Raw genomic sequence first — 23,941 nt, 5'->3', positions numbered from 1 at the left:
CAATCCAGTGGTGCCCTTTCCAACCACTTTTATCCCCCTGTTTGCCCTAATAGCACATTAGCTGCCCTTTCATTCATCCCTTCGGAATGAGTTTTGCTTCCGTGGCAGTTTATGAGGATCCATTCTTTCATATAATCACAATGTAATTTTTCTCTATTTGTTCACAACGGCATTTCTTCACGACTTTCCTAGTTTTTATTTTTCAACCCGATATCAGTCTTGCTTACCCTTCCCACCCCCTTCTTCAGTGGAAGGTGTGCAGTCGGGTGGAAAGAGAAAATTTGCCCCGCCTAGTATTGAAATCAATGAACTGTTTAAGCAAGAAAGAACAGACCACCCATCATCTGCGTGGCCTCTTTTATGTCATATGTTATTCTTATAGTAGGATCATTCCTAATTCTTCAAAAATGCATGTGTGTTTTTTTATTCATGGTGACAATAGAGCAGCCCGGCCCTTATGAAACACTCATTTTTTCCTCAATAAAAAACAAATAAATCCATGTAATTTGGCTATGCAGCTGAAGACAGCATGTTTTTTACTCTACTGCATCGTGATGCATGCCTTGCTCCAGAGAAAATGTGGAAGCAGGAGGGAATTCTCTCAAAAGTACAGAGAAGGACAACCAGAATGATCAGGGGGTGATACAGCTTCTGTGTAAGGGTAGGCTGAAAAGATTAAGGCTCTTCAGTTTGGAAGGCAAAGGCATGACTGAAGTTTACAGAATCATTAAGGCTGTGAAAAGGGCAAATACACAATTGCTATTTGCCTAATATCCAATAGTAAGACAAAAGGGGCATCCATTTGAAGCTGGAAGATTTCCAAACAAACAAAAGGAATTTTTTTTTTCCACAGAAATGGTTGACATGTGGGACTTTTTACCGTCGGAAGTAGTACAGGCCGAAAATGTCCGCCAATTAAAACTTAATGAGTTAGTAGCTGGAAAGTTGGGAATTTTAGATGTTCAAGCAGTCGGTTGTCAAGAAGGGCAACCAACCATCAAAAATGCCTTTGAAGAGCGCTCCGGTTAAGGGCCTCTGCTGCTTTTGCAGTCCACGTGCTAAAAAGGAGGGAAGTTCACTATTCTGTTTCTCTGAAGTCTAATTAGAAGAAGGAAAAATAGAACGATATACTTGGCCCGTTTCCCAAGAGTTCCAAATGCATCCATCGCTTTGACTCCCACTCATCCTCACCTTCTACTTATCACATTCCCCATTTTTCAGGTAGGAAAACTGAGGAACTGGAAAGTTAAGTAGTTCATCTAAGCCTAGAGTAAAACCCAGTGCCCTGACTCGGCCCTGTGCTCCGTAATGGCGTCAGCAAAATTTACACCTGGGGAATTAAAAAAAAGAAATTATTTCAGAATTGGGGGTATTTTGACAGCTAAACTGGAAACACCACTGCTAAATCCTATTAAAAGAGGGTGGGTGTGGACAAAGGCAGAAAGGTGGGGTGGGGAAAGGCGAGGTGCTTGCATTAGGCAATGGAACTAGCTTGCTAATTTCTTTGCTTTATGGAGGCGTTTTTCCTATTCAACAACTGAATTGATAGGAATCAAGAAGCGATGGGAAAAATCAAATCCTATCCTACTGAAGGTTAAGTAATAAAATTCTGGATGTTTGGAAAAGGTTCAGCGACCTAAAACAGATGAAAACAGGAAGTGGAATGTAATTCCTTGGGGGAGGCCAAAAACGCATACGTTGGGTATAATTTTACCAGTAGCGACTCATTTATTTATTATATAGGGAGTCTTGTCAAATTGAATCAAAATTTGTATTTCACCTTCTCCATCTGTAAGCTTGGAGCCAAGAGTGGAAACCACGTAATATATTTTTAGGATTAAACCATCTATTACTGATAGATAATGACAGAGTACAAGCAGAAGGCACCAGTTAGTCTGCATTAGCTCATGTATTCTGGATAACTCCTTTGTGAACTCGAAAGATTTGTGAAATTCAACCACCGTTTGCTGATTTTTTGCTACATTTCTGACATGAAGAATTGTCCTCTTTCCTCAGTCACTGACAGATCATTCTGTATCCTGCTAATATACTTCCTCCTAGAGCCCTTTGAGGAGGCTTGCCGTGGGGTCTTCTTTGGGGAAGAATGAATGCTTTATTCACCAGAATGTCTTTCCTTTGGAATGAAACACTTGGGATTCTATGTGGGAAGTTTGATTGAAGAATATTTTACTTTGTTTCACAGAGGCCATGTATTCCAGTCAAATATTTGCTTGTAGTAAATGCACCTGGCTACTGCCCCCAGGCAACAACCACACCGGAAAAAGATAGCACTTCATCAAGGATGGAGAATGCTGTGGTTACATGATGATGATGATGATGATGATCCCCGCTCCTCATAAATGTCCAGTGGTTGCCCATCCATCTCCGCATCTAAGAAACTCCTTACTGTGGGCTTTAAGCCACTCCATCACCTCTCACCTTCCCACCTACCCTCGCTCCCCTCCCACTACAACACACTTAGCTCCTTTATCACCAACCAATTTATTGCAACTTGTCCCCCTTGCTCATGTCCTCCCTCCTGCCTGGAACTCTCTGCTCCTTTACATCTGACAGACTGCAACCAACCCCATCTTCAAAGCCCTGATAAGATCATGTCTTCTCCAAAAAGCCTTCCCTGACCAGTCTCTCATTTCCCCACCCTTGTCCTTCCCCTATCTGTAATTTACTTGAACACCCGACTTCCGCGCAGATTATAAACTCCTCGAGGGCTGGGATCGTGTCTGTCAACGCTATTGTGTAATCACGCTCTCCCAAGTGCTTAGTATAGTGCTCTGCACCTACTAAGCACTCACTAAATACAATCAATAGATAACGTAATAATTGAAATCCTCAGATTTATCCCAGATTCTTGAACCACACTTTCAAACAACCTCCCCCCAACACACTTCAGTTGGAAGTGCTAGCGAATAGCAAAAAAGGGTGGAGTTGAGTTTCTTCTCACTTTATTTTCCCTGCTGGTGCTTGTGGTAAAAGTGCTAGTGAAGAGTCCAAAATGCAGGCAAAAGTTGAAGGGAGAGAGCGATGGGCGTGCATAATCTACACATGTAACCAGTCCTCCAGTAGCTGATAGTACATTTATTTTGTGGCGGGAAAGTAGGGTTCAGGTATTCCCTGTATTACCACAACCACTCTGAGGATGCAACCTGTTTGATACCTTCCCCTCTCTTATACCCGATCGGGCCTGACTTTTGAGAGAGCAGTACTGGTATATAAATGACACTCTTCCCTCTCAACAATAAATGAATCCGGGAAGAAACTCTGCTCAGAGTTTGCATCAGGTATTGAAGAGACCCCCTGAAGTGTTTGAACTAGGAGAGCTAGCCTAATTTTGAAATGGATAATGCAGATGGAAATAAGTTAATTGCATCTCATTCAGAGAAGTCATTGTCCATCGAGGGTCCCAGTGAACTTTGACAGTCCAATGTAGTATTGCTAGATGCCCAACAGGTGAAAAATAAATTATGGTTTCTTCATCATCAACCTAAAATCTTGGGTAGAAAAATCTTGCATCACTTTTCAAGAAAGTAAATATGATTGAAGAGACAATTCAAAGGCATTCAGAAGTATTCAGAATAACTTAGTCTATGTGGTGCCTTAAGAAGACTGTACTTTCCCAAGAGCTTAGTACAGTGTTATGCACACGTGTGCAATAAATACCATTAATTGATTGCTATTCAATGTATATACCTAGTCAGCACTCGAGATATTATTGAATGAATGAATCTGCAAAGTCCATCATTTTGACCTACATGATTGGACATCTGACAAGATACTTTTTAATGAAGCTATGTGTATTTATGTGTATAATCAATCAATCAATCGTATTGAGCGCTTACTGTGTGCAGAGCACTGTACTAAGTGCTTGGGAAGTACAAGTTGGCAACATATAGAGACAGTCCCTACCCAACAGTGGGCTCACATATAATGTGTACTTTTTAATGAAGCTATGTGTATAAATATACACATGTGTACACATAAATACACATGTATTTACCAGAACTTTAAAATATAAATCTCAGAGGTTTAGTATATAAACATGTGCCTCAATTACTAGTTCTGAAAGTTCTGAATTTCTGAAAGCTTAGTCAATCTGTGAGTATGCATAATTGACATAGAAATAATTTTGAACATCTCTTGCAATTCCATTTAGAATTCATGCCTGTGTGGTGAGCTAGGAGCAAAAATAATTTCCTAAATAGTAACGCTAAAGCAACTGGCATTTTGTTTATTTAATTCTGTGAGGAGGATAGAAGATACATACAAAAAAATCACCACCATGACTCATCCTTACAGATTCTGCTGAAGATCTGATTATGTTATATTCACTCCAGCATTTACCACAATGCTTGGTACATAAATGGTTAGTAAATATCATTATTATTACCATGATCTCATTTTACCGAGGATATTTCTACTCTGTCTCTAGACTGTTAGCTCCTCTCTAACATTTCTATGAACTCTATTGTATTGTACTTTCCCAAGTGCTTATTACAGTGCTTTACGCCTAGTAAACATGCAATAAGTAGTATTAATTGGTTAAAAAATTCTTGAAAAGAGTTGATTCCTAAAATGCTGAGTAGGACCCCCCTTCCATAAAAAAAGATTGCTAAGTCTTGAATATCATTTGCTTTGAAAACTGCTTTGAAGGCAGTGCCACAGATTCTTAGATACTATAGCTGTGCAGAGTTTATCTTTTAAATTTAGAGTAGCATCTCACTGTTAAAAAAAACTCAAACTGGCAGCTAACTTGTATCAGATACCCCCTCACGCCCCATTGTAAATTACTATCTGTTCTTATAGAATGTGTTCGGAAGGGCCTCTCAAGCCTCTCCCAAGCCTTTAGGATTGCCCAAGTCCAGACTCAGTGGCCACCCTAAAATGGCAGCATGTATCTCCAAAGGAGCCACCCCAAACTAGAGCTGACAGCACAGCCCTGGAAGCATTGCTGTCACCCATCAACTTCTCTATGACTAGATGCTAGTGAAGAGTAGGGGGGGAGCTTGCTTGAACCAACTAGTTCAGTGATACAGTCAGGTGCACAAACTGAGTTTTGCTGGAGTCATTCATTTCATTCATTCACTCAATCGTATTGAGCGCTGACTGTGTGCAGAGCACTGTACTAAGTGCTTGGGAAGTACAAGTCACCAACATATAGAGATGGTTCCTACCCAACAATGGGCTCACAGTCGAGAAGGGGGAGACAGACAACAAAACGTGGAGCCTTGATCATTAGTTTACTACTCCAGGACTCCATCTGCCCAACTTGCTACCAAAGAATAATTGTATAATGGAGGGAATTTGGCTCACTCTGGCATTTTGAGAGTGTGTGCATTTAGAGAAAGAGAGGAAGGGAAGGAGAGAGAGAGGTATGGATGAGAAAAGGAAAGAAGGTGGCCACAGGAAGAGAGACCATCTGTCTTTTCAGTCACCAACTCCCTTCTACTGCCCTTCCTCCCTACTTCCAACTCTACTAGTGAAGATTTACTGCTGTAGGCCCTCAGGGAGTGGTGATGTTTTGACCAGGAACAGCTTGGTAGCCAGAGAATTTCTCTGCACTGAACCTTTGCCTCTTGCATCTGTGACTTGCCCCTCTGGCTCTTTCATTCCCTAGCCTTCCCTGTGTCTCTTTACTTGGGTCCCTGATGACCCCTGGACTTCCATTTTTGGGGCATCCTGGATTCCAAACTGAGACAGAGATGAAGAAGAGATAGTTTTCTTGTTGACCTAACTCTATAAAATGTCCAGCAATAAAGGTTAGGGCTCAGATAAAGTTTTAGACATTGTCACTGAATTAGCAATATTTTGGAACAATCAGTTGTATATATTGAGTGTGTACTATTTGCAAAGCACTGTACTAAGCACTTGGGAGAGTACAATGCAACAGATTTGGAAGGCATGTTCCCTACCTACAACGAGCTTACAGTCTAGAACTTTTTCTTCTGTAAATTAAAGTTGCTAGTGGGATTGGAATTCATTCTCAACTGCCTCTTACACCTAAGTATTGCCCATAAACAAGAGGTGCTCAATGACACCATTGCTACCTCTCTCCTCTTCAGAAAGGGTCCAGGAAGTCCTCACTGATGCATAGAGAAAGTTAAGAGTGCAGAAGACCTCTTTTTACGTACACTTCTGTTTCAACCAACAGACTCCGTACCATCTGCTTTAAGGCACTCAATCATCTGTTCCCTTTCTACCTTACCCTGTTGATCTCATACTACAACGTAACCCACACACTGCATTCCCTTAACACCAACCTTGATGTCTTTCTGACTGCCAACGCTTTGTCCACGTCCTCCCTCTGGCCAGGAACTACCTCCCTCTTCATATCCGATCGATCACCACTCTCCCCACCTTCAGAGCCCGCCTAAAATCACATCTCTTACAAGAAACCTTCCCTTACCATGCCCTGAAATCCCTCCCCTCTGTGTTGCTTATGCACTCAGATCTGTAACTCTTAAGCATTTGATACTCACCCCAGTCTCAGCACAACATTTATGTAGGTGGATATCCTTACAGTTTGCCACTTCCCCTATCTGTAGTTTATTTTAATTTCTATCTGTCCCTCTGTAGAATATGCTCCTTGTGGGCAGAGAATGTGTCTACCAACTCTGTTGTATTGTACTTTTCTGAGTGCTTAGTATACTAAGCACTAGTCTGCTGCACATAGTAATAATAATAATAATAATGGCATTTATTAGGCGCTTACTATGTGCAAAACACTGTTCTAAGCACTGGGGAGGTTACAAGGTGATCAGGTCCTACAGGGGGCTCACAGTCTTAATCCCCAATGAGGTAACTGAGGCACAGAGAAGTTAAGTGACTTGCCCAAAGTCACACAGCTAATTGGCGGAGCTGGGATTTGAACCCATGACCTCTGACTCCAAAGCCCATGCTCTTTCCACTGAGCCACGCTGCTTGGGGCTCACTAAATAAATGGATTGACTGGATAAAATGTAATGTGATTTTGGAAGGAACTGGGTCATGGCTCATGGGTTCTAATCCTGGCTCAGCCACTTGTCTGTTGTGTGAACTTGGGCATGTCACTTAACTTCTTTGTGCCTCAGTTACCTCTTCTGTAAAATGGGGATTAAGACTGTGAGCCCCACATGGGACAATCTGATTAGCTTATATCTACTCCATTGCTTAGAACAGTGCTTGGCACATAGTAAGCACTTAACAAATGCCTTAATAATAATAATTAAAACTTTAGAACAAGGTTTCAAGAATTTAACCTGCACGTTATAAGAGAGGTGAGTGTATTGCGGACCTCTGGTAGCTTCCGTGAGAATGACGACTGTCACATTTGGGGCTGTTGCTATATACCTGGGAGTTTGGGGTTTGGTGGGGATTTTTGTTTGTAGGTTTTGTTTGTTTTTTTAACATTTAAGTGTCCATCAGTTGATTTTGATTTTTGAAGGTCTGGAATGAGTTCCTAATTGACTGGTCAATGCAAAGTGTTAGTTTATCACTCACATGAGGAGTAAGTCAGAAAGGTTACTTTCTGATTAAGTCACTTACTGTGGAAAAGTAGATTGCGCTGTCGGCATCTGTCAATCTGGCAGCTCTGTTCACTGAATTCTCTCAAAACAAACAAAACACTATAAAAAGATAGGGCTGGAAGCCCATTACTTAGCCCATAATCAACAAGCCAGAGTGAACATATGGCCCCTGGAGAGGACTGAAGGAAAGCAGATTGTGATTTCAGGCACCCCAGAGGTCATAAACAGTTTAAGGGCTTACAAATGAGAACATTTAGACCTAGAAAATATTCTAGTAAATATTTCGTAAGGTAGCAGGAAAAGTACCGGGTGCATCAAAAAGTGCTTCAAATAAAGTCAGCTGTAATAAAAGTGTATGGACAGCACAGCCATTATTGCCAAAAACCACTTAGATTAGTCACCAGTCTCTGCTATTTATTGAGCACCTGCAGGGTGAGGAGTACTGCACTTGTCAGAGAAAAGGATCCCTGCCCTTAAAGACTGTACAATAGAACTAAGAGACACACAGATAGTTTACAGAAACGAAGGGAAAGAAGGGACTAAAAAGAAGAATAAGTGGCAAAGCAGGTTTTCAAATTGCTGAGTATGTAAATCAACATGTCCAGAAGTGCAGTGGAGGGGATTTGAGTGCCTAATTGCTCAGTAGTGCAAAGGTGCTGCGGTGGTAATTGGGAGAAAATGAGGAAGTGAAGCCTTCTCAAGGAGTTGGGAAGGGCTTAACATATGGGAAGAGCTGTGTCCTGTAATAGTAAGCACTTGGCAATCACTCAATTATTGTGAAAATGGCATTAAAATGAAAAATCAAAATTTAATACTTTAAATATAATCTATTATACAATCAAAATACCAGTTCTGGCTTCAAGAGTTATTTGAAATTCTTCAGTATAATCCACTGCCTTTGAGAACATACAATTAATCTTATGGAAGAAAACATTCTAGCATTCCACTCTTGTAATGAGAGTTTATCTAGCCAAGAGTTATTACCATCTGAAAAATAACTTCTCTCCATAGAATAATTCTGATTCATTTATTGCGTATTGTAGTCTCCTAAGATATCACTATAGTCACATTAGAAAGAGTATTCTCAGACTGGGGAAAATTTTATGCATCTTTAAATATTTTAATTTATCATAAAAGTTAAAGTTCTGGATTACTCTGGAACCCAGGCATATTTGTTTCTCTTCCTCTTATCTCCTGCTTGCCCCTTGGACATTTCATGGTCCATTGGTATCTTCACTAGGTGATGGATCAGAGATCAAAGAGGCAATCTAAATACAATTGATTGAGAGCTTGATCCCTTAATTCCATTGACTAACTTTGACATTTAAAAACTTATTCATACCCATCCTCAGATTTGCTTATATCTATGGCAGTGCTTAGTACAGTGCCTGGCACATAGTAAGCGCTTAACAAGTACCATTATTATTTTTATCATTAATAAAATAAAAATAATAATAATTACCATTGGTTGATTGGTTTTAAAATTATGTATTATAATTTACTTATTCATGATGTTGTCTGTCTCCCCCTCTAGATTGTAAGGTCGTAGTGGGCAGGGAACGTATGTGCTAATTGTGTTGTTTTGTACTCTCCCAAGCACTTAGCATAGTGCTCTGCATATAGTAAGTGCTCACTAAATATGATTGATTCTCTTCTTCCATAGTTCACCAAGAAGCATGACCTAGTGGAAAGAGCACAGCCTGGGAAGCAGGCAGCCTAGATTCTAAGTCCAGTTCTGCCACTTGCCTGCTCTGTGTGATCTTGGGCAGGTCCCTTAATTTCTCTGTGCTTCAGTTTCCTCATTGGTAAAATCCTGATTAAATACCTATTCTCCCTTCCACCTAGGCTGTGGGATAGAGACAGTGTCTGACTTGCATTAACTAACAACTACCCCAGCACTTAGTAAAGTGCCCGGCACACAGTAGGCATTTAAAAATGCCACAATCATTAGTGCTATTATTATTGAATTTGCAATTAAACATTATTGGAAGCTCCGGTGTGGTTTTGGAAGAAGTTATAGGATGTAAATTTTTCCTGTGGCTGTGTAGTCCTTGTAGCGGGTGATCCCAGTGGGCTGGGATATTGGCCTTTGGCCAGAAGAGGAAGCCTGATTGAGGTGGAGCAATAGCAAGTCTTTGCCATTTTCTCCACCGCTTTTGCCTTGCTCATTCTCTGACCATAAAGATAGAAAACTAGAACCCTTCTTGGGCTAAAGTGGTGAATACTGAGTTGTATATTAATGTCTCACATTGCAGTCTCCTCCCTTGATTTTCCTCCAACTCCATCCACTATCACGTGTGGCCAGTGGAGAGTAGCACCCAAGGTGGGCGAGGCTGAAGAGTGCCTAAAATGTCCATTACGTCAAAGACAATTCCTCTCTGTAGTTTTTAGTTATCTGAGCCAACTCCAGTCTGCTGATCCCAAGTAATAGAGAGTTTGCACCTACCTACCACACATTCACACGAGTGTGTGTGTGTGTGTGTGCATAAGCCCTTATTGTGTAAACATTTGTCTTGAGAGTTTTTGCACCTTGTGGTCCAACAGCTCTTGAATCTGTTAGCCTTCAGGGTAGAGCGCACGAGCCCACCCTTCTGAGTCAGATATACGCCCAAACATGTCAGAGTAGTTCTGCCAGTTGGTTATTCGTTTGCATTCCGGATTGCCAGAGGCTCAGCAAGGTCTCAATAAAAAAAAAAAATTAATTTAAAAAAATAGATAGGTAATGTGAGCCTTTGAAGTAGGTTGTCACAACTGTCCAACAGCTCTGTGGGACGGTTGAAAGATTTCCCGATGGGCAGCGAGGCTAAGGGACTGATTAGCCTGAAGAACCCTGCTGGGCTACAACTCCATTTCTGTTCTCCACCGCATCAACAGCAGACAGTTGTTTAGACCCTGGAGTTCCCTGTTTCTCTGCACATCTAAGTTTCCTTTAACTCCATCTTCTCTATCCCTCCATCTTCCCCAGATTGCATTTGGCATCCCCTCCCACCCACCATTAGTGTCAGCATTTTTAAATATCCATTAACGGCTGCTGCTTTTCGGGTTAGATCTTCACACTTTGGGGTCCAACGTTAAGCAGGTAAATGGGGGATGTTAGCAGAACTGATAACAAAATGAGTTGCAAAGGATTTAGAAAGTGCAATTCAGTTCCCATTTTTTTCCCATCATAGCGTACAGCTGTTCCCTTGTCACATACTGTGACTAATAAGGTGGAATATACCTTCCCAACTTGAAGCTGGTCAGTTTTCTTAATGATTGTTCCCAGTCGCATTGTTAACCATCAATCGATCATATTTATTGAACAGTTACTATGCGCAGAGTACTGTACTAAGCACTTGGGAAAGTACAGAATTAGCAGACACATTCCCTGCCCTTAGCGAGCTTACAACAACCTGGTCACTGGCAGTTGGTTCTTAAGAGCAATGAGCAAGAGCCATGATTAGGTAACAGGTACCAGAACTGGCCAAGGTGATTCAGGGGTGTCAGGGAAATGAGTGGGTTGACATACGTTATCACAAATTAGTGTTCACTGGAAGAAGTGGCCTGCTTCTGTAGGTAGTAGGCCTGTCACTGTGGCAGGATTGGGGCTTTAAAGTAGCAAGGGCATCTTACTGTAGATTTTTATATGCTCCATCGCTTTGATTCAGTTTAGTACCATAATCAAAACCCAAAATTATTACCAGTCCAGTTAGCCTAGACATGTGAGAACTTGGTTTTATGAGTGCTTAAGCCGCTCCGTATGAAAAAAAAATCAAGAAGCCACGACCCCTTGGTGGTGATGTGTATTCTGGAAAAATAATAGAGAAGGAAGGAAGGGAGATTTGAGGTGAAGGAGGAGGTGTGCTGAGATGGTTTCCCATTTCTCCCGTTGGAGTAAGGCACCACCCAGTCATTTGTATTGTCTCCCAGGTGGCTCAGAGCTCACGGCAGGTGTGAGGTGAGTTCTCAGAATACCTGTAAGTTGGAACCTTTGAATCTAAACCAGTTTGGCCTGAGCCTGCTGCCAGACTCCATAAATCATTCATCTGAGCAACTGCAGAGCTGGAAGCTGTGCTTCACTCTCTCCAGGTGCTTTACAGACCCTTTGGCCTGCTTTCCTGTTTTGAGGGAGGAGAGGAAGGAGGTCTCGTGCATACCCTCTCCTCCTCCCACCTGTTCCAACTCATACCTCCTTTGGGTGAAGCTTGGTGGGTTTGGTTTCGTTTACCATCACTTCCTTCAGCAACATTGCCTCATTTCCCAACTCGCCTGAAACACTTGGATTTGGAGATTCCTTTGTAAATTATTGGTAATGAGCGTGGGAGTTTGCTGGCCCCATCCGGGAGGTGCAGGAGTGAGCGTGGAAGACAGAAAGCAGTAATGCTGGGGGGAGGCAATCACGGCATCCCGAAGTCTAAAAACACAGTTGAGATTCAGGTTCCCAGACTTGGGCTGATTTGGGCTTTAAACGAAGATGATTTAAGATGGTCCATTCCATCTCAGATGTGGGATATTCCAATTTCTCATTTCAGGAAGAATTTAGTTTCTGTTCCTTTTTAGGTAAGGAAAATGAGCCCCGGTTGTTTGAGCTGGAGATATGCAGCTATAATTTCCTGGATAATTGAGGGCAAAAAAACTCCCTGACCTGCACAAACCTGAGTCTTCTAAAATGATTACTCAGTGTTTATTACGGTTTTCTCGGTGCTGTTGGCCTTCCTGTGTCTATCAGATAGGGAATTAAGAACAGTGGCCTTAGGAAACTAGCCAGCCCACAGGGCCTTTTTTCCACACAGTAAGAATGGCCAAACTCCCTTTAGCATTGGTGTCACCCATCTCATCCCTCCGGACTCTTTGTGGGGAAATTCATTCTCTTTCCAGTCCCCCTTTTAGACTGTGAGCCCAATATTGGGTAGGGACTGTCTCTATATGTTGCCAATTTGTACTTCCCAAGCACTTAGTACAGTGCTCTGCACATAGTAAGCGCTCAATAAATATGATTGATTGATTGATTTCCAGTTCTCTGGAACATATTCATCACCTATTTAAACATAAGTCCCTGGTTTGTGAACAGTGAATTTTATAGAGGCCACATTTCTAGCAGGAATTTTTTAAGAGTGAAGCAAATTTTTTTAAAAAAATTGAAGTTCATGTTCATTTCACCTTCTCCAGTGAGTGTGTGCGTGCGTGTGTGCCTCTATATGTGAGTGTGTGTGTGTGTGTTCTGGGAGCATTTCTTCGCTGCTTGCAAATCAGACATTCTTGTTGGGTTGCATCAGGATCTGGGTGACATGATTGATGCAGAAAGGTTAGAGCGGGATGACGTAGCGGCTCAGGCAAAGTTTACCTGAGAATTATCTCTCGCTGTATACTGCTTAGTGTCTGCGTGACTCATGTGCTGAAGCCCTGCCATCCCCTGTAATTCCGCAGGGCAGGATCACACTTACCTCACCCTGTGTTTCTCTCCCCTTTGGGCCAAATCTGATTAGAGGCACTTTTGTTTTAAGCCTCATATTTTTGAAAACAGTAAATGTGCTTTGGACAGGGGACCGTGGTAAAGAAAGAACAAACTGGGGGGAAGAGCAGGGCTTTGGGTTTATGAGCTGGACGCAAGTAGCCACAGACTACCTCGTGAAGGGGATTTGGTTCTGTTCTTCAGCGGGTCTTAGTTTCCTTGGTTTTGAGTGTGTTCGTTGCCTGCAGGTTTCTCCCCCGCAAAAGAATGTGTATTCCGTTTGGATTTGATTGACTCTTGTGTCTACTGCTGGTCTTTCCCTCCTGGGACAGATTACACCAGAAGAGATCCAAACTTGCCATCATCATCAATATTATTCTTGTTATATAATAATGGTATTTTTAAAAACACTTACTATCTGCCAAGCACTATGCATGGTGCTAGCATAGATACATTACAGTCAAATCGAACATAGACCCTGTCCCAAATGGCACTCACAGACAGGGGGGAAGGAGAATACGAATTAATCCCATTTTATAGATGAAAAAATTGATGCAGGGAAACCAAGTGACTAGTTCAGGATCACATAAGCAAGTAACAGAGACGAGATTAAAACCCAGGTCCTCAACTCTGAGGCCCCTGCGCTTTCCAATAGAATATGCTGCTTCTGACAAAATGTAGCATTAGACTGAAGCAGTTCAACTATTATTGAAAATCAGTAGTAAGGTATTCAGTAAGAGAGAAATGTGATTGGGCTTAAATATTTCACACTAACTGGTGATGATTCGTTTTACCTTTTCTCTCTCTCAAGTAAGACTTAAGTAGGCTTTGAGCCCGTTGTTGGGTAGGGACCGTCTCTATATGTTGCCAACTTGTACTTCCCAAGCACTTAGTACAGTGCTCTGCACACAGTAAGCGCTCAATAAATACGATTGAATGAATGTAAGACTTAGGGATTGTAAGGCAGTGAGAGAAATTGGAGGTGCCTCCAAGGACAACGGCAGCCTATGTCTTGTACTTCCATTGCAAGTTTTTGAGGGTTTTTTGCTGGGGTGAAGAGTGACAGAATGAATGGTATTTGTTAAGCATTTACTCTGTATCAAGCACTGTTCTAGGTGCTGGGGTAGGTACAGATTAATAAGGTTGGGCGTACACCTGGGGCTCACTGTCTAAGTAGGAGGGAGAACAGGTATTGAGAACAGGTCTCACACAGCAGGCAGTTGGCACAGCCAGGATTAGAACCCAGGTCCTCTGGTTCCCAGGTCTGTACTTTATCCACTAGGCCAAGCTGCTTCCCTGGCATTTAGTACCAGATTTTGCAGTGCTCTGACCACAGTTGGAGCTCAGTATATTTATCAGTTTAACCAAAAAATGTATTCAGTTTCCACTGCATATTGTTACGGCTGCCTTCTTCATTCATGTCGGCGCTTCTTTAAGGGCAGGAAAGGTTATTCATTCAGTCAGTCATATTTATTGAGCGCTTATTGTGTGCAGAGCACTATACTAAGCACTTGGGAAGTACAAATTAGCAACATATAGAGACGGTCCCTACCCAATAACGGGCTCACAGTCTGAAAGGGGGAGACAGATAACAAAGCAAGGCAAGTAGACGGGCAAGCTTTGCCAAGCACTTAGTATGGTGCATTATACTCAGTAGATGCTCAGTGAGAATTTACTAGCACCTTCTGCTGTAGTGGAAAGAGCATAATCTGGAAGTCAGAACACCTGGGTTCCGATTCCAGTTCCACAACTTGTCTGCTCTGTGACCTTGGGCAAGTCACTTAACTGGGGATTAAAAGTCCTACTCCCTTTTACTTAGATTGTGCGTGCTTAACAAGTACCATAATTACTAGTGCTACAGTACAGGGCTCTTCCCCTCATTCAATGCTCACCCTAGTGTGCTAGCCACCCCGAGAGCTCAGGGAAGTCTTTTGTCCACAATAGGTTCTTGATTGATGATGAAGATGAGAACAGTAAAATTATTAGGAGACAGAGAAAAGTAATGAACAGTTGGACCAAAATTGGAACCGCCATTGGAGAGATGGAAAAGTTCAGAAGAATAGAGAAGCCGTGGAATTTTGGGAATGGAAGAACTTTGCATCAGTAAAGATGGATCCAAACAAAGCAGTGGGCAGTGGACTGGGTGGGAATATCACAATTATGTCCTGGCAACTGCAAGACGAATATGGAGCGTGTTTTTCCAACCCTGATTTTGATCTCTGTTCTCATCCCTGGGGAAATTTGAGATTCGAGCCTTTCTTGGTAGAGAAGTTGGAAGACAAAGTTTGTGGTTTTACCTCCCCCCACCCTCCCTCCCCAACCTCAAAAATGTTGTTCTCAAAGCGCCGGGGCGCTCTGCTTTTAGTTTGGTGTTTGTTGCAGTTTGCTACTTCAATTAAGAAAGTAAAGCTAAGAACAGATGTTCATGACACTGTCTTAGATCAGGTAATCAAATTAACAATTGTAGCAAGGGAGCCAAAGTAACCAAGCCATTTTAAAGGCTAGAACTATAGTGCATTGTTTTGAGTTATTTGATTACCTAATGCTTAATTTCTGAGCGTGTTTATATTCACCATGCAGGAGGCATCATGAAGAATAAAAATAGCTTTCTTTGTTAAGACTCTGCCCAGGGATTTACTTTCACGTGCAATTTACCCAAAATCTGAAGGGCAGTGTTCCACATTCCAGGGGCTCTTTTTAGCCCCCCAGCTAGCTGGTGATGACTGTCTGAATGCCCGTGCTTGGTGGTCCCTTGGTGATCCTTCTTTGGGCTCCTTGGTGTTGGAAATAAGAAGAAAAAGAACTTCCTGTATCACCTGTAGACACCTGCATCCAGCAGAGACCTGAGTGAAGAGGTTTTGTGGCTCCTCTTCAATGAAACAACGAGAGCCTCCACCTGAGTTCCTGCAATTTCCTGTATGACTTCTGTGACCCTCTGTGGTGGTCCTAAGCATGCAGCCAGAAGTTTTGGCCCATCAGGCAGGACAGTGACCATGTCCTGAGGGGAGGATGCATTATCGGACAACTTAGAGGACCGAGCCTCTGTGATGTGTCCCCAGAGAATATGGCTTGTTGCCTCCCTTTTCCCACTTTCTGCTCTGCGGTGCATGTGAAATAGAGAACAGTGGAAACCGCGATCGCATCGCTGTCACCAGGCTGCAGAAGGCAGCGTGAGAGAGGGAGAGAGAGAGAGAGAAATAGTGGTGCTGGAAGCAAGCACAAGCCCTGCCAGGAGAAACCAACTAGCAGATGCAGCCGGCAATAAAGCACCGAACTGTGAGCCAGACTCTGCCCTCAGTCACGCGCACAGAGCCCTGGAACACAAGTTTGTCCCAGAGTCCGAGCAGAGTCGAGGCACCGGCTTGCAAAAACATGTTTAATGAGAGAGAGTGTGACTGCTAGCCCAAGCAGGTGGCATCAGGCACCTTTCGTGAACCGGCCATCCCTTTAACCTACAAGCCTTAAGGTGGTCTAGCGAAAGACTTGATACGAAGATGTCACAGAAAATTTCAGTTGGGTCTTTGGTTTTTATTGTGCCCACCAGGAGCTGCTTTGGGAGGATGTGCCTGACTCTGCCTTCTTTTCATTTCCAGTGAGGTTAAAGGGTCTTGGGACGAGAGCAGGGGGCTTAGGGGAGTCCGTGAGGACTCTTCCCTCCTCCTTTGAAGTTTGAACTCCTCTTTAGAACCATGGAGGTGACAGGTGATTGTAATTTGTTGTTCTAGTGGGGTATGGTGGCAAGCTATTTCCTAACCCAGACAGCAGGAAATGCTGTTCTGTCAGACATTTCAACTCAGCTGCTTTCCAAGAGCCACTGAGGAAAGGGCTTTCCCAAAGCTTCAGCTGTAAAAGCAGGAGTCCCGTTTCCTCTTCCCCATTGGATCTATTGCCAAGCCTTGCTGTTGGTCCAGTGGAAAAGTCCAGCTCTGGGAATCGGGAGACTTGGGTTCTAGTGCGGCTACAGCAATAGAGGAATGCCCGCTGGGGCCATCCCATCAGTGGCAAAGGTCCCTGACTAAAGAGCCAAGAACACTTCCTGTGTGTTAAACACTGGCATAGGTACAAAAGAACCTAATCAGACACTGTCCCTGTCCCACACTGGGCTCACGGTCCAAGGAGGTGAGAGAACAGGTATTTGATCCTCATTTTACAGATGGGGAACTGAGACACAGAAAACGTAAATGACTTAGCCAAGGTTCCAGAGCAGGCAAATGGTGGATCTGGGATTTGAACCCAGGTCTCCTGACTCCGCATCCTGTGCTCTATCCAGTAGACCACACTGCTCATGTCCAACAGGAACCCTGAAAAATATGCAGCTCGCATGGGTGGCAATCAATCAATGGAATTTATTGAGCACTTACTCTGTGCAGAACACTGTACTAAACGCTTGGGAGAGTAGAGTGTAACAGAATTGGTAGGCATGCTCCCTGCCCACAACAGCATTACAGTCTAGAGGGGGAGACGGACACTGATATAAATAATGGCAACCAAAACAGCTCCCTTTAGGCCCAGTGCCTTGGCATAGCCTGGACATGCTGAGCGTGGTCACCTCAGCTATCAGTGGATCCAACACACGCAAAAGCCTTACGTGCCCTTTCAGTTTTTTAATGGTATTTATTAAGTGATTACTCTGGCTTACGTACCTTTCTAAGTGCTGGGGTGGATACAAGCTAATGCCCTTCTCCGGGAGCTGCCCTCCTCATTGGCTGCGATCCATGGCCCAGCGGGAGCAGGACCGGCAGCGAAGAGAGAGTGGAAATGGTGCTGCACAAACCCCTGTCACCACCCTCACTTTCCCCATGCAGGTTCACTGTCCTGAGGTCTCAGACCTGAGTTTCATCCCTCGTTCTTGTCAGAAGGCGCGACTGAAAGCAACAGCAGCGTTTGGCCTCAGCCCGCTGACACCCATATTACTGTTGCACAGACTCGCCTGACAGAAAAGGCGAAAGAGGAAACAGGAGCCTGCAGCTCACCAACCGTCTCTTCCCAAGATTTCCTTGTGAATTGCCCCGAGAGCATCGCTCTCCAGCTGGTTGCCATGGCTCTCTGTAACCCCGGCTCCTTGAGGCCTCCTTCGCACTAGAGGCCCGGGAGAGGGCTGGCAGCCTAAAGAAAATAACAACAAGTTTGGCACTTGCTTCAAATGAGGTTTTCAGCCTGGCACCTTTATCATGCTAGATAAAATTCCATCAGGAAATCATCCATCAAGTCTTTGCAGGTTATTAATTGCTTGTTGAATATTTTCCAGGAGCAGTTGATGATTAACAAACCACAGTTGTTATCTCCCTGACAGCGAGGCACAGGCTCCACTAGCAGCACAGACAGGAAACAATTCTGCCTCCTTTCCAGTTGAATTAAAAAAAAAAAACATACCAGTGTGAAAAATATGCCACACTTCTCCAGGATCATGCTGTCAGTGCTATGCATGGCAGAGAGCAGCTGGTCCCTGAAGAAATGCTCCAAGTGCTTTTCACACTTTGGAAAAGGCCTTACCTACCCTAGACCACAGTTCTTGTAGGCCTAGTATAATTTTGAGGGATCCCTGGGCACTGACTCTTTTCGAATGTGCATGAATGCGGAAGGTCAGATCAACAGCATCTATTGAATGCTGGTTATGTCCCAGAGCACCATATAGTGGAGATAAATGGCCCCATCACTCCCTTCAAGGAGCATACAGTTTAGCAGCGGAAACAGGCAGGCATCATTTTACCTATAAATTGGAAGCAAAAGGTAGATAAATGAATAAGCAGTAGAATATGTAAATAGGTGTATGCATAATAGAAGGTAACCATAGCCTGTATTGAGCACCGTCTGAATGTGATGCATTGAGTTAGGATGTAAGCTCGTTGTAGACAGGAATGTGTCTGTGATATAGTTATATTGTACTCTCCCAAGCACTTAGTAAGTGCTCTGCACACAGTAAGCACTTAGTAAATACGATTGACTGACCAACTGATTAGGCACTTTGGAAGTTCAAAATAAAGAAATGGCTTGTTCCCTCCCTATAAGGAACTTATACTCTAACAGAGATGATGAACATAAGCCAATTTAGAAATAGAGCCATCAAAATAAATAACTGAATGTACAGTTGAATACACATAAGCTGATGGCAGGGAGACCATGAAGGGACTGATTCAGTAGTCTAGCCATCATGTGCCCAGAGCTTGTACTTGGGTGGAGAGGAAAAGGCGGATCCAGTAGTTGTTGTCTAGGAAAAGCTGATGGGATTTATCTGAAAATTTAATCAGTCGATCAGTGCTTATTATGTGCAGAGCACTGTATTAAGCACTTGGGAGAGTGCAATATACTGGATTTGGTAGACAAGATTCCTACCCACAAGAGTTGAAGGGTATTGTGGAGTCTAGATATCACCAAGGATGTGAGCTTCTGGAGCAGAGAGGATGGTGGTGTGTTCTGCTGAGTTAGGAAAAGCTAGGAGGAAGAGAAGGTTTGGGGGGAAAGGTGGAGCACTGTTGTAGGCATAAGTGCTAAAGATACATAAGAGGGGAAGAGACTTTTGGTATGACACAACTTGGGAGAGTTGGAAATTAATTGGGGACTGCTTCCTGGAGATGGCCAGATTGCAGGAGGGATTTGATTTTGGAGAGAGGTATGGTCCGGTGGGTTTAGGGAGGGTAGGAGCCATGAGCACAGGTCTGGAAATGGGAAAGATGCTCAGGGCAGTGAGATGATGAACTTGAGAGGACTAAAGAGAGAGTGAGCTGGGGTGTAACAGGTGACGAGAGCAGTTGGGTAAAAGAGAGCTGGTGGAAAGCCTTGAAGCCGGTGGTCAGGGATTTTTTTGCTTGATGGGAAAGGAAAAGAGAAATCATTGCAGTTTTTTGAGAATGGGAGAAACCTGTGCTGAATTCAGGGAGGTGATTCAGTGTGGTGTAGACTGAAGAGGTTGGAGTCAGGCAGTTGAGGAGGTGAGCCAGGGAGGTGGCCATCTGGCCAAAAAGGGATGTTTCCAAGAAATATAGGGGAGAAAGGACAGGCAGAATTTAGCAACAGAGTGAATAGGAAGTTTAGAAGGAAACAAGGAGTCAAGGGTGACGGCAAAGTTCCAAGTTTGCGAATCCAAGAGAATGAAGGTGAGAGTGGTTATGTGATGAGGAGCGAGGATGAAGTGGATAACTGAAACCCACAGATAACAAAGAAATCCTCAGTTTATCCAGGGGCTTAAACCTGCTCTTCTGCCAACACATTTCCAGAACTGCTAACAAGAAGTAAGATTGACTGGGTTGAGTTTCATCTCTTCATTTCCCCTGCCCAATGTAGACGGAGGCACCGATGAGCAGTGAAATGGCTGGCAGCCAGAAAGAAGCAAAGCCAGGCCCCTGAATACACAACTCACAACCAGGCTAGAGCCAGCCGCAGTCAGGTGCTGGGTGGCCTCGCTGCTGAGCCAGCGGGCCCTGGAGGCCAGTGGGCCACCAAAACTGTGGAGGGTGAGGAGAGGGAGGGCGATGTCAGATTAAAGGGGGCTCTGAGGGTCGGAATTGAAACCCAGCTGCAGTAGTCATGAAAGGGAAATTTCATTTCTTCTGCCCAGGTTGTGCCTTTTCCCTGGATGAATGAAGCACTTAATTTCCCAAGGCTGTTAATCTGGCACCTGTCATGACCATCAATATTCACACTGGGGAAAAAACAACAACAAACAGTTCAAACAGTGAGGAAGGGGAGAAAAATTCAGCTTGCGAAAATACAGTAGGCCAACACAGATCCTTCCTTTAGGTGAGCTGGACCCAGCTTCCCCTCCTCATTAGGGCAGTGGTCCGGGCACTCTGGCCTTTCATTAGCAAGGTGCATTTCGTCCGCACTACTAGGTGTCTTACTCATTTGCCTCCTAAATGGGCCTCTGATCCAAATTATTTGAAATCAAATTCAGCTTCCTTTCTCGACTGCCTGTGTGGAATGGTTTGTGGTTTCCTCTTTAACATTAATTACCGTTTCTAAAGAAATGACCACTTCCTCTCCTGGTGCAGTTACTGTTTGTTTTGGATTGTCTATGGGTTGTCAGGATACCTGGGAATGTTTTGGAATCTTGAGTATTTTGGAGGTAGAGCCCTGGAATTGGTTCTCATTTTTTTTCTCCTTTTCTCTCTCCTTTTTTATAGGTAAGGCCCATATTGCTGTGCTCTGCTTTGGACGGAATTTTCCTTTCGGTAATGTTTCGCTGTTTTTTCTAAATATGGTAAACTCTTTGTTTTTGCAGTTTCTCCGACAGGATTTTCCCACAGCACTGACGCCCAGTAGTCCTCACACCATTGCACTCATTCATAAAGCCCACCCTCTCCTTGCTTCGCCGCCACCCCCTTCCCCCCCTCCAAAAAAAAAAAATTCAAGGCCAGGTTAAAGTCAAGTATTTATGGTTATGTTGAAAGGTTATAAAGCATAGTTTAAAATAATCTCAGAAAGTTAGAAAGGTACTTTTCCAGCTATATTCCATGAAAATATGCTGTTTCTCAAGAAATTGCCAGTTTTGTGGAAATGGTGTGACGTGGGTGGTTGTCTTACTTCGAGCCACATAATTCTTCATACTGTGTCCTCCTTGAATATGATTCAGTAAAGCAATTTCTAATAAGTTTGGGGAGGCATAGTTCATTCTTCAAAGAATTAAAAGACTCCCATGGAATGGATGGTAATCTTTTTGATTCTGAGGCCACACCCCAGAGATATCAAATTTTTATATGCTTATATCATGCTCTATATTTGGGGGAGGGTATTGAGATTCTCAATGTTGTCAAAGCCTCTGGAACAAACTCAAATTTAAAAAGAGAGGGTAGAGCACATTCTTTTGGATTTTTTTCTGAACGGGAGTAGATTACTTTATGAAATAAAATTAACTTTTGGCAAGTCCCCATGATCATTGTCAGTGGTATTTATTGAGCACTTACTGTGCGCAGAACACTGTACTAAGCCCTTGGGAGAGTACGACACAACAGAGTCGGTAAACACGACTAGGGCTTACTAGTGCCACTGAAAATATTTTTGAGAAGAAAGCACAAATACATTTTCAGTGTCAGACTAGCTGGGGTGAGTGAAAGATTGGGCTGCTCCTTTATAGCCAAGTTTATTGACAATATTATGGGCTCCTGGCTCCTTCCCAGCTGCCTTTTTTGTTTAGTTAAGAAGATAAGATTGTGGGGGATCTAAGTACTTAACCAGAACAAGAAGGTTGATTGAGGTCTTCTTTGTTGCATCCTGGTGACCGTGTTAAGGGCAGGATTTCTGCCCCCTTATCTTGCCCTAAAGAATGTCATTTTCAGCTCCTCCCATCCGCCATGCTGAGTTTAATGCTATCAAAGGTGTAATTCAAACATCATAGAAAACCAAACTTGCCTTTATAAAACTCTCCCGTACTTCTCAATAAGAAGAAACTATAAGAGGGTGCAGAAAAGTGTTTCCATGTTGAAATCAGTACAGTGTTAAATCACCTACCCTGTTAAGTGTAGGTATCTGTCTTGTATTTGACTCTATCTCCCTGTGAAAAACTAATTGGTTTCCTTTGTACATTGGGGCAATGATTATCTGGTATCTACTCCTGCACTTAATATGGTGCCTGGCACATAGTAAGCCCTTAACAAATACCACTATTATTATTATTATTATTTTCATCATTATTATTATTATTAGCATCTTAAATTGCTTTATCCCAACTAAGAGGGCTTTCATTGGGCAGGTATGTGTCATTGGTCAACAGAGATTGATTTGGTTCTTTACCAGGAACAGAATAAGTTTTACTGGGGAAGCAGTGGTGTCTAGTGGAAAGAACATGGCCTGGAAATCAGACTCATGGGCCTGGGTTCTAATTCTGACTCTGCCGCTTGTCTGCTCTGTGATCTTGAACAAATAACTTCTCTGTGACTCAGATTCCTCATCTGCAAAATGAGGATTAAATCCTGAACCCTCCTTCTTAGACCGTGAGCCCCCATATAGGGCGGGGATTGTGACTGACCTGATTATCTTGTATCTACCCCAGTGCTGAGTACAGTGCTTGGCACATAGCAAGTACATAAATGTCATTATTATCATTATTATTATGATTAGTACTATCATTATTATATGAACCCTTATCAAGAATTAAGGGCTTGGGGCTTAGGATCATTCCCAATTAAATCTCTTAGAGAAAGAGAACTTTCTATTTCATGACACATTATTTTTTTCAGTGTAAGTGAATCTGCTCTGGGGATTACATTTATGTTTAAAAGATGTTTCTTTAAAAGGGAAGGAATGATTGATAGAAATGTGTTTTGGGGATCTAGGATGAGTTTGATTAAACCCCAAACGTTTGGAAAAGATTTTCTGGGTGGCCTAGTGGTTTCAGAACCCAAATTTGTTCCTCGAGTACAGCCCGTTTGTATATGCACATTAAAACCACGTGTTTCATTTGTTCTTCCATAAATGATCTTTCAGATTCCACTCTTGCCCGCTCAGATTTTTCCAAAAAGGAGAAAGTTGGTAGAATTCATAGTTTACCAACCACTCAGAACGCCCGCCAACTACTCACAGTGACTCGCACGAGAAGAAATTAATTTTGTATTATTTTTTCCTGGGAATCTCTCCAATGTGCCCATCACTAAAATGAAAAAGCCCAAACCGAACAGAATGTCCTTTGTCTGCTCCAGAAGACCAATTCTTCTAAAGAAAAAGCAAGAATCATATTACAGGCCTTTCTAACTTTAGGGGAAAATTAGGGGCCTTCTGGGTCCATGTGTGACTTTAAAGGAATCAACAACCTTGTTGTAAAGAGAAGGACATCTGGGAATGAGTATGCCCTCCAAAACTGTGGAGGCTCATTATATGTTCTGACTCTGGAGGCAGAATTCATGTGCTCATAGGAAGCCAAATACGATGTTTTAGATACGCGGTTTAGTTTCAACATGGAGGGTTTCCATCGGAAATGTGGCCCCCTCACCACTTCGCCCAGTTGCAAAACAAGTTATTGTGAAGATTGCCAAACGAAAACACCAGAGAGCGTGTTAAC

The 23,941-nt window shown here is 43.0% G+C and overlaps 1 protein-coding gene across 2 annotated transcripts in view; it reads left to right on the top strand.

Moving 5' to 3' along the window:
• The window catches only part of CMSS1 (cms1 ribosomal small subunit homolog), a 263,733-nt gene that overhangs the window by 127,948 nt on the left and 111,844 nt on the right, over positions 1-23,941 (top strand). Inside the window, exon 2 of one of the 2 annotated variants that reach the window (XM_038766080.1) lies at positions 21,072-21,119. The exons of the other annotated variant lie outside the window; for it this stretch is intronic. Coding sequence (XP_038622008.1) covers positions 21,072-21,119 — 48 coding nt within the window. The remainder of the gene's footprint in view (positions 1-21,071; positions 21,120-23,941) is intronic. 2 annotated transcript variants of the gene reach the window in all.

Source organism: Tachyglossus aculeatus, chromosome 24 (genome assembly GCF_015852505.1).
Source record: "Tachyglossus aculeatus isolate mTacAcu1 chromosome 24, mTacAcu1.pri, whole genome shotgun sequence".
Lineage (NCBI taxonomy): Eukaryota > Metazoa > Chordata > Mammalia > Monotremata > Tachyglossidae > Tachyglossus > Tachyglossus aculeatus.
The sequence above is the reverse complement of the archived record's forward strand: the minus strand, read 5'-3'. Positions and strand labels throughout refer to the sequence as shown.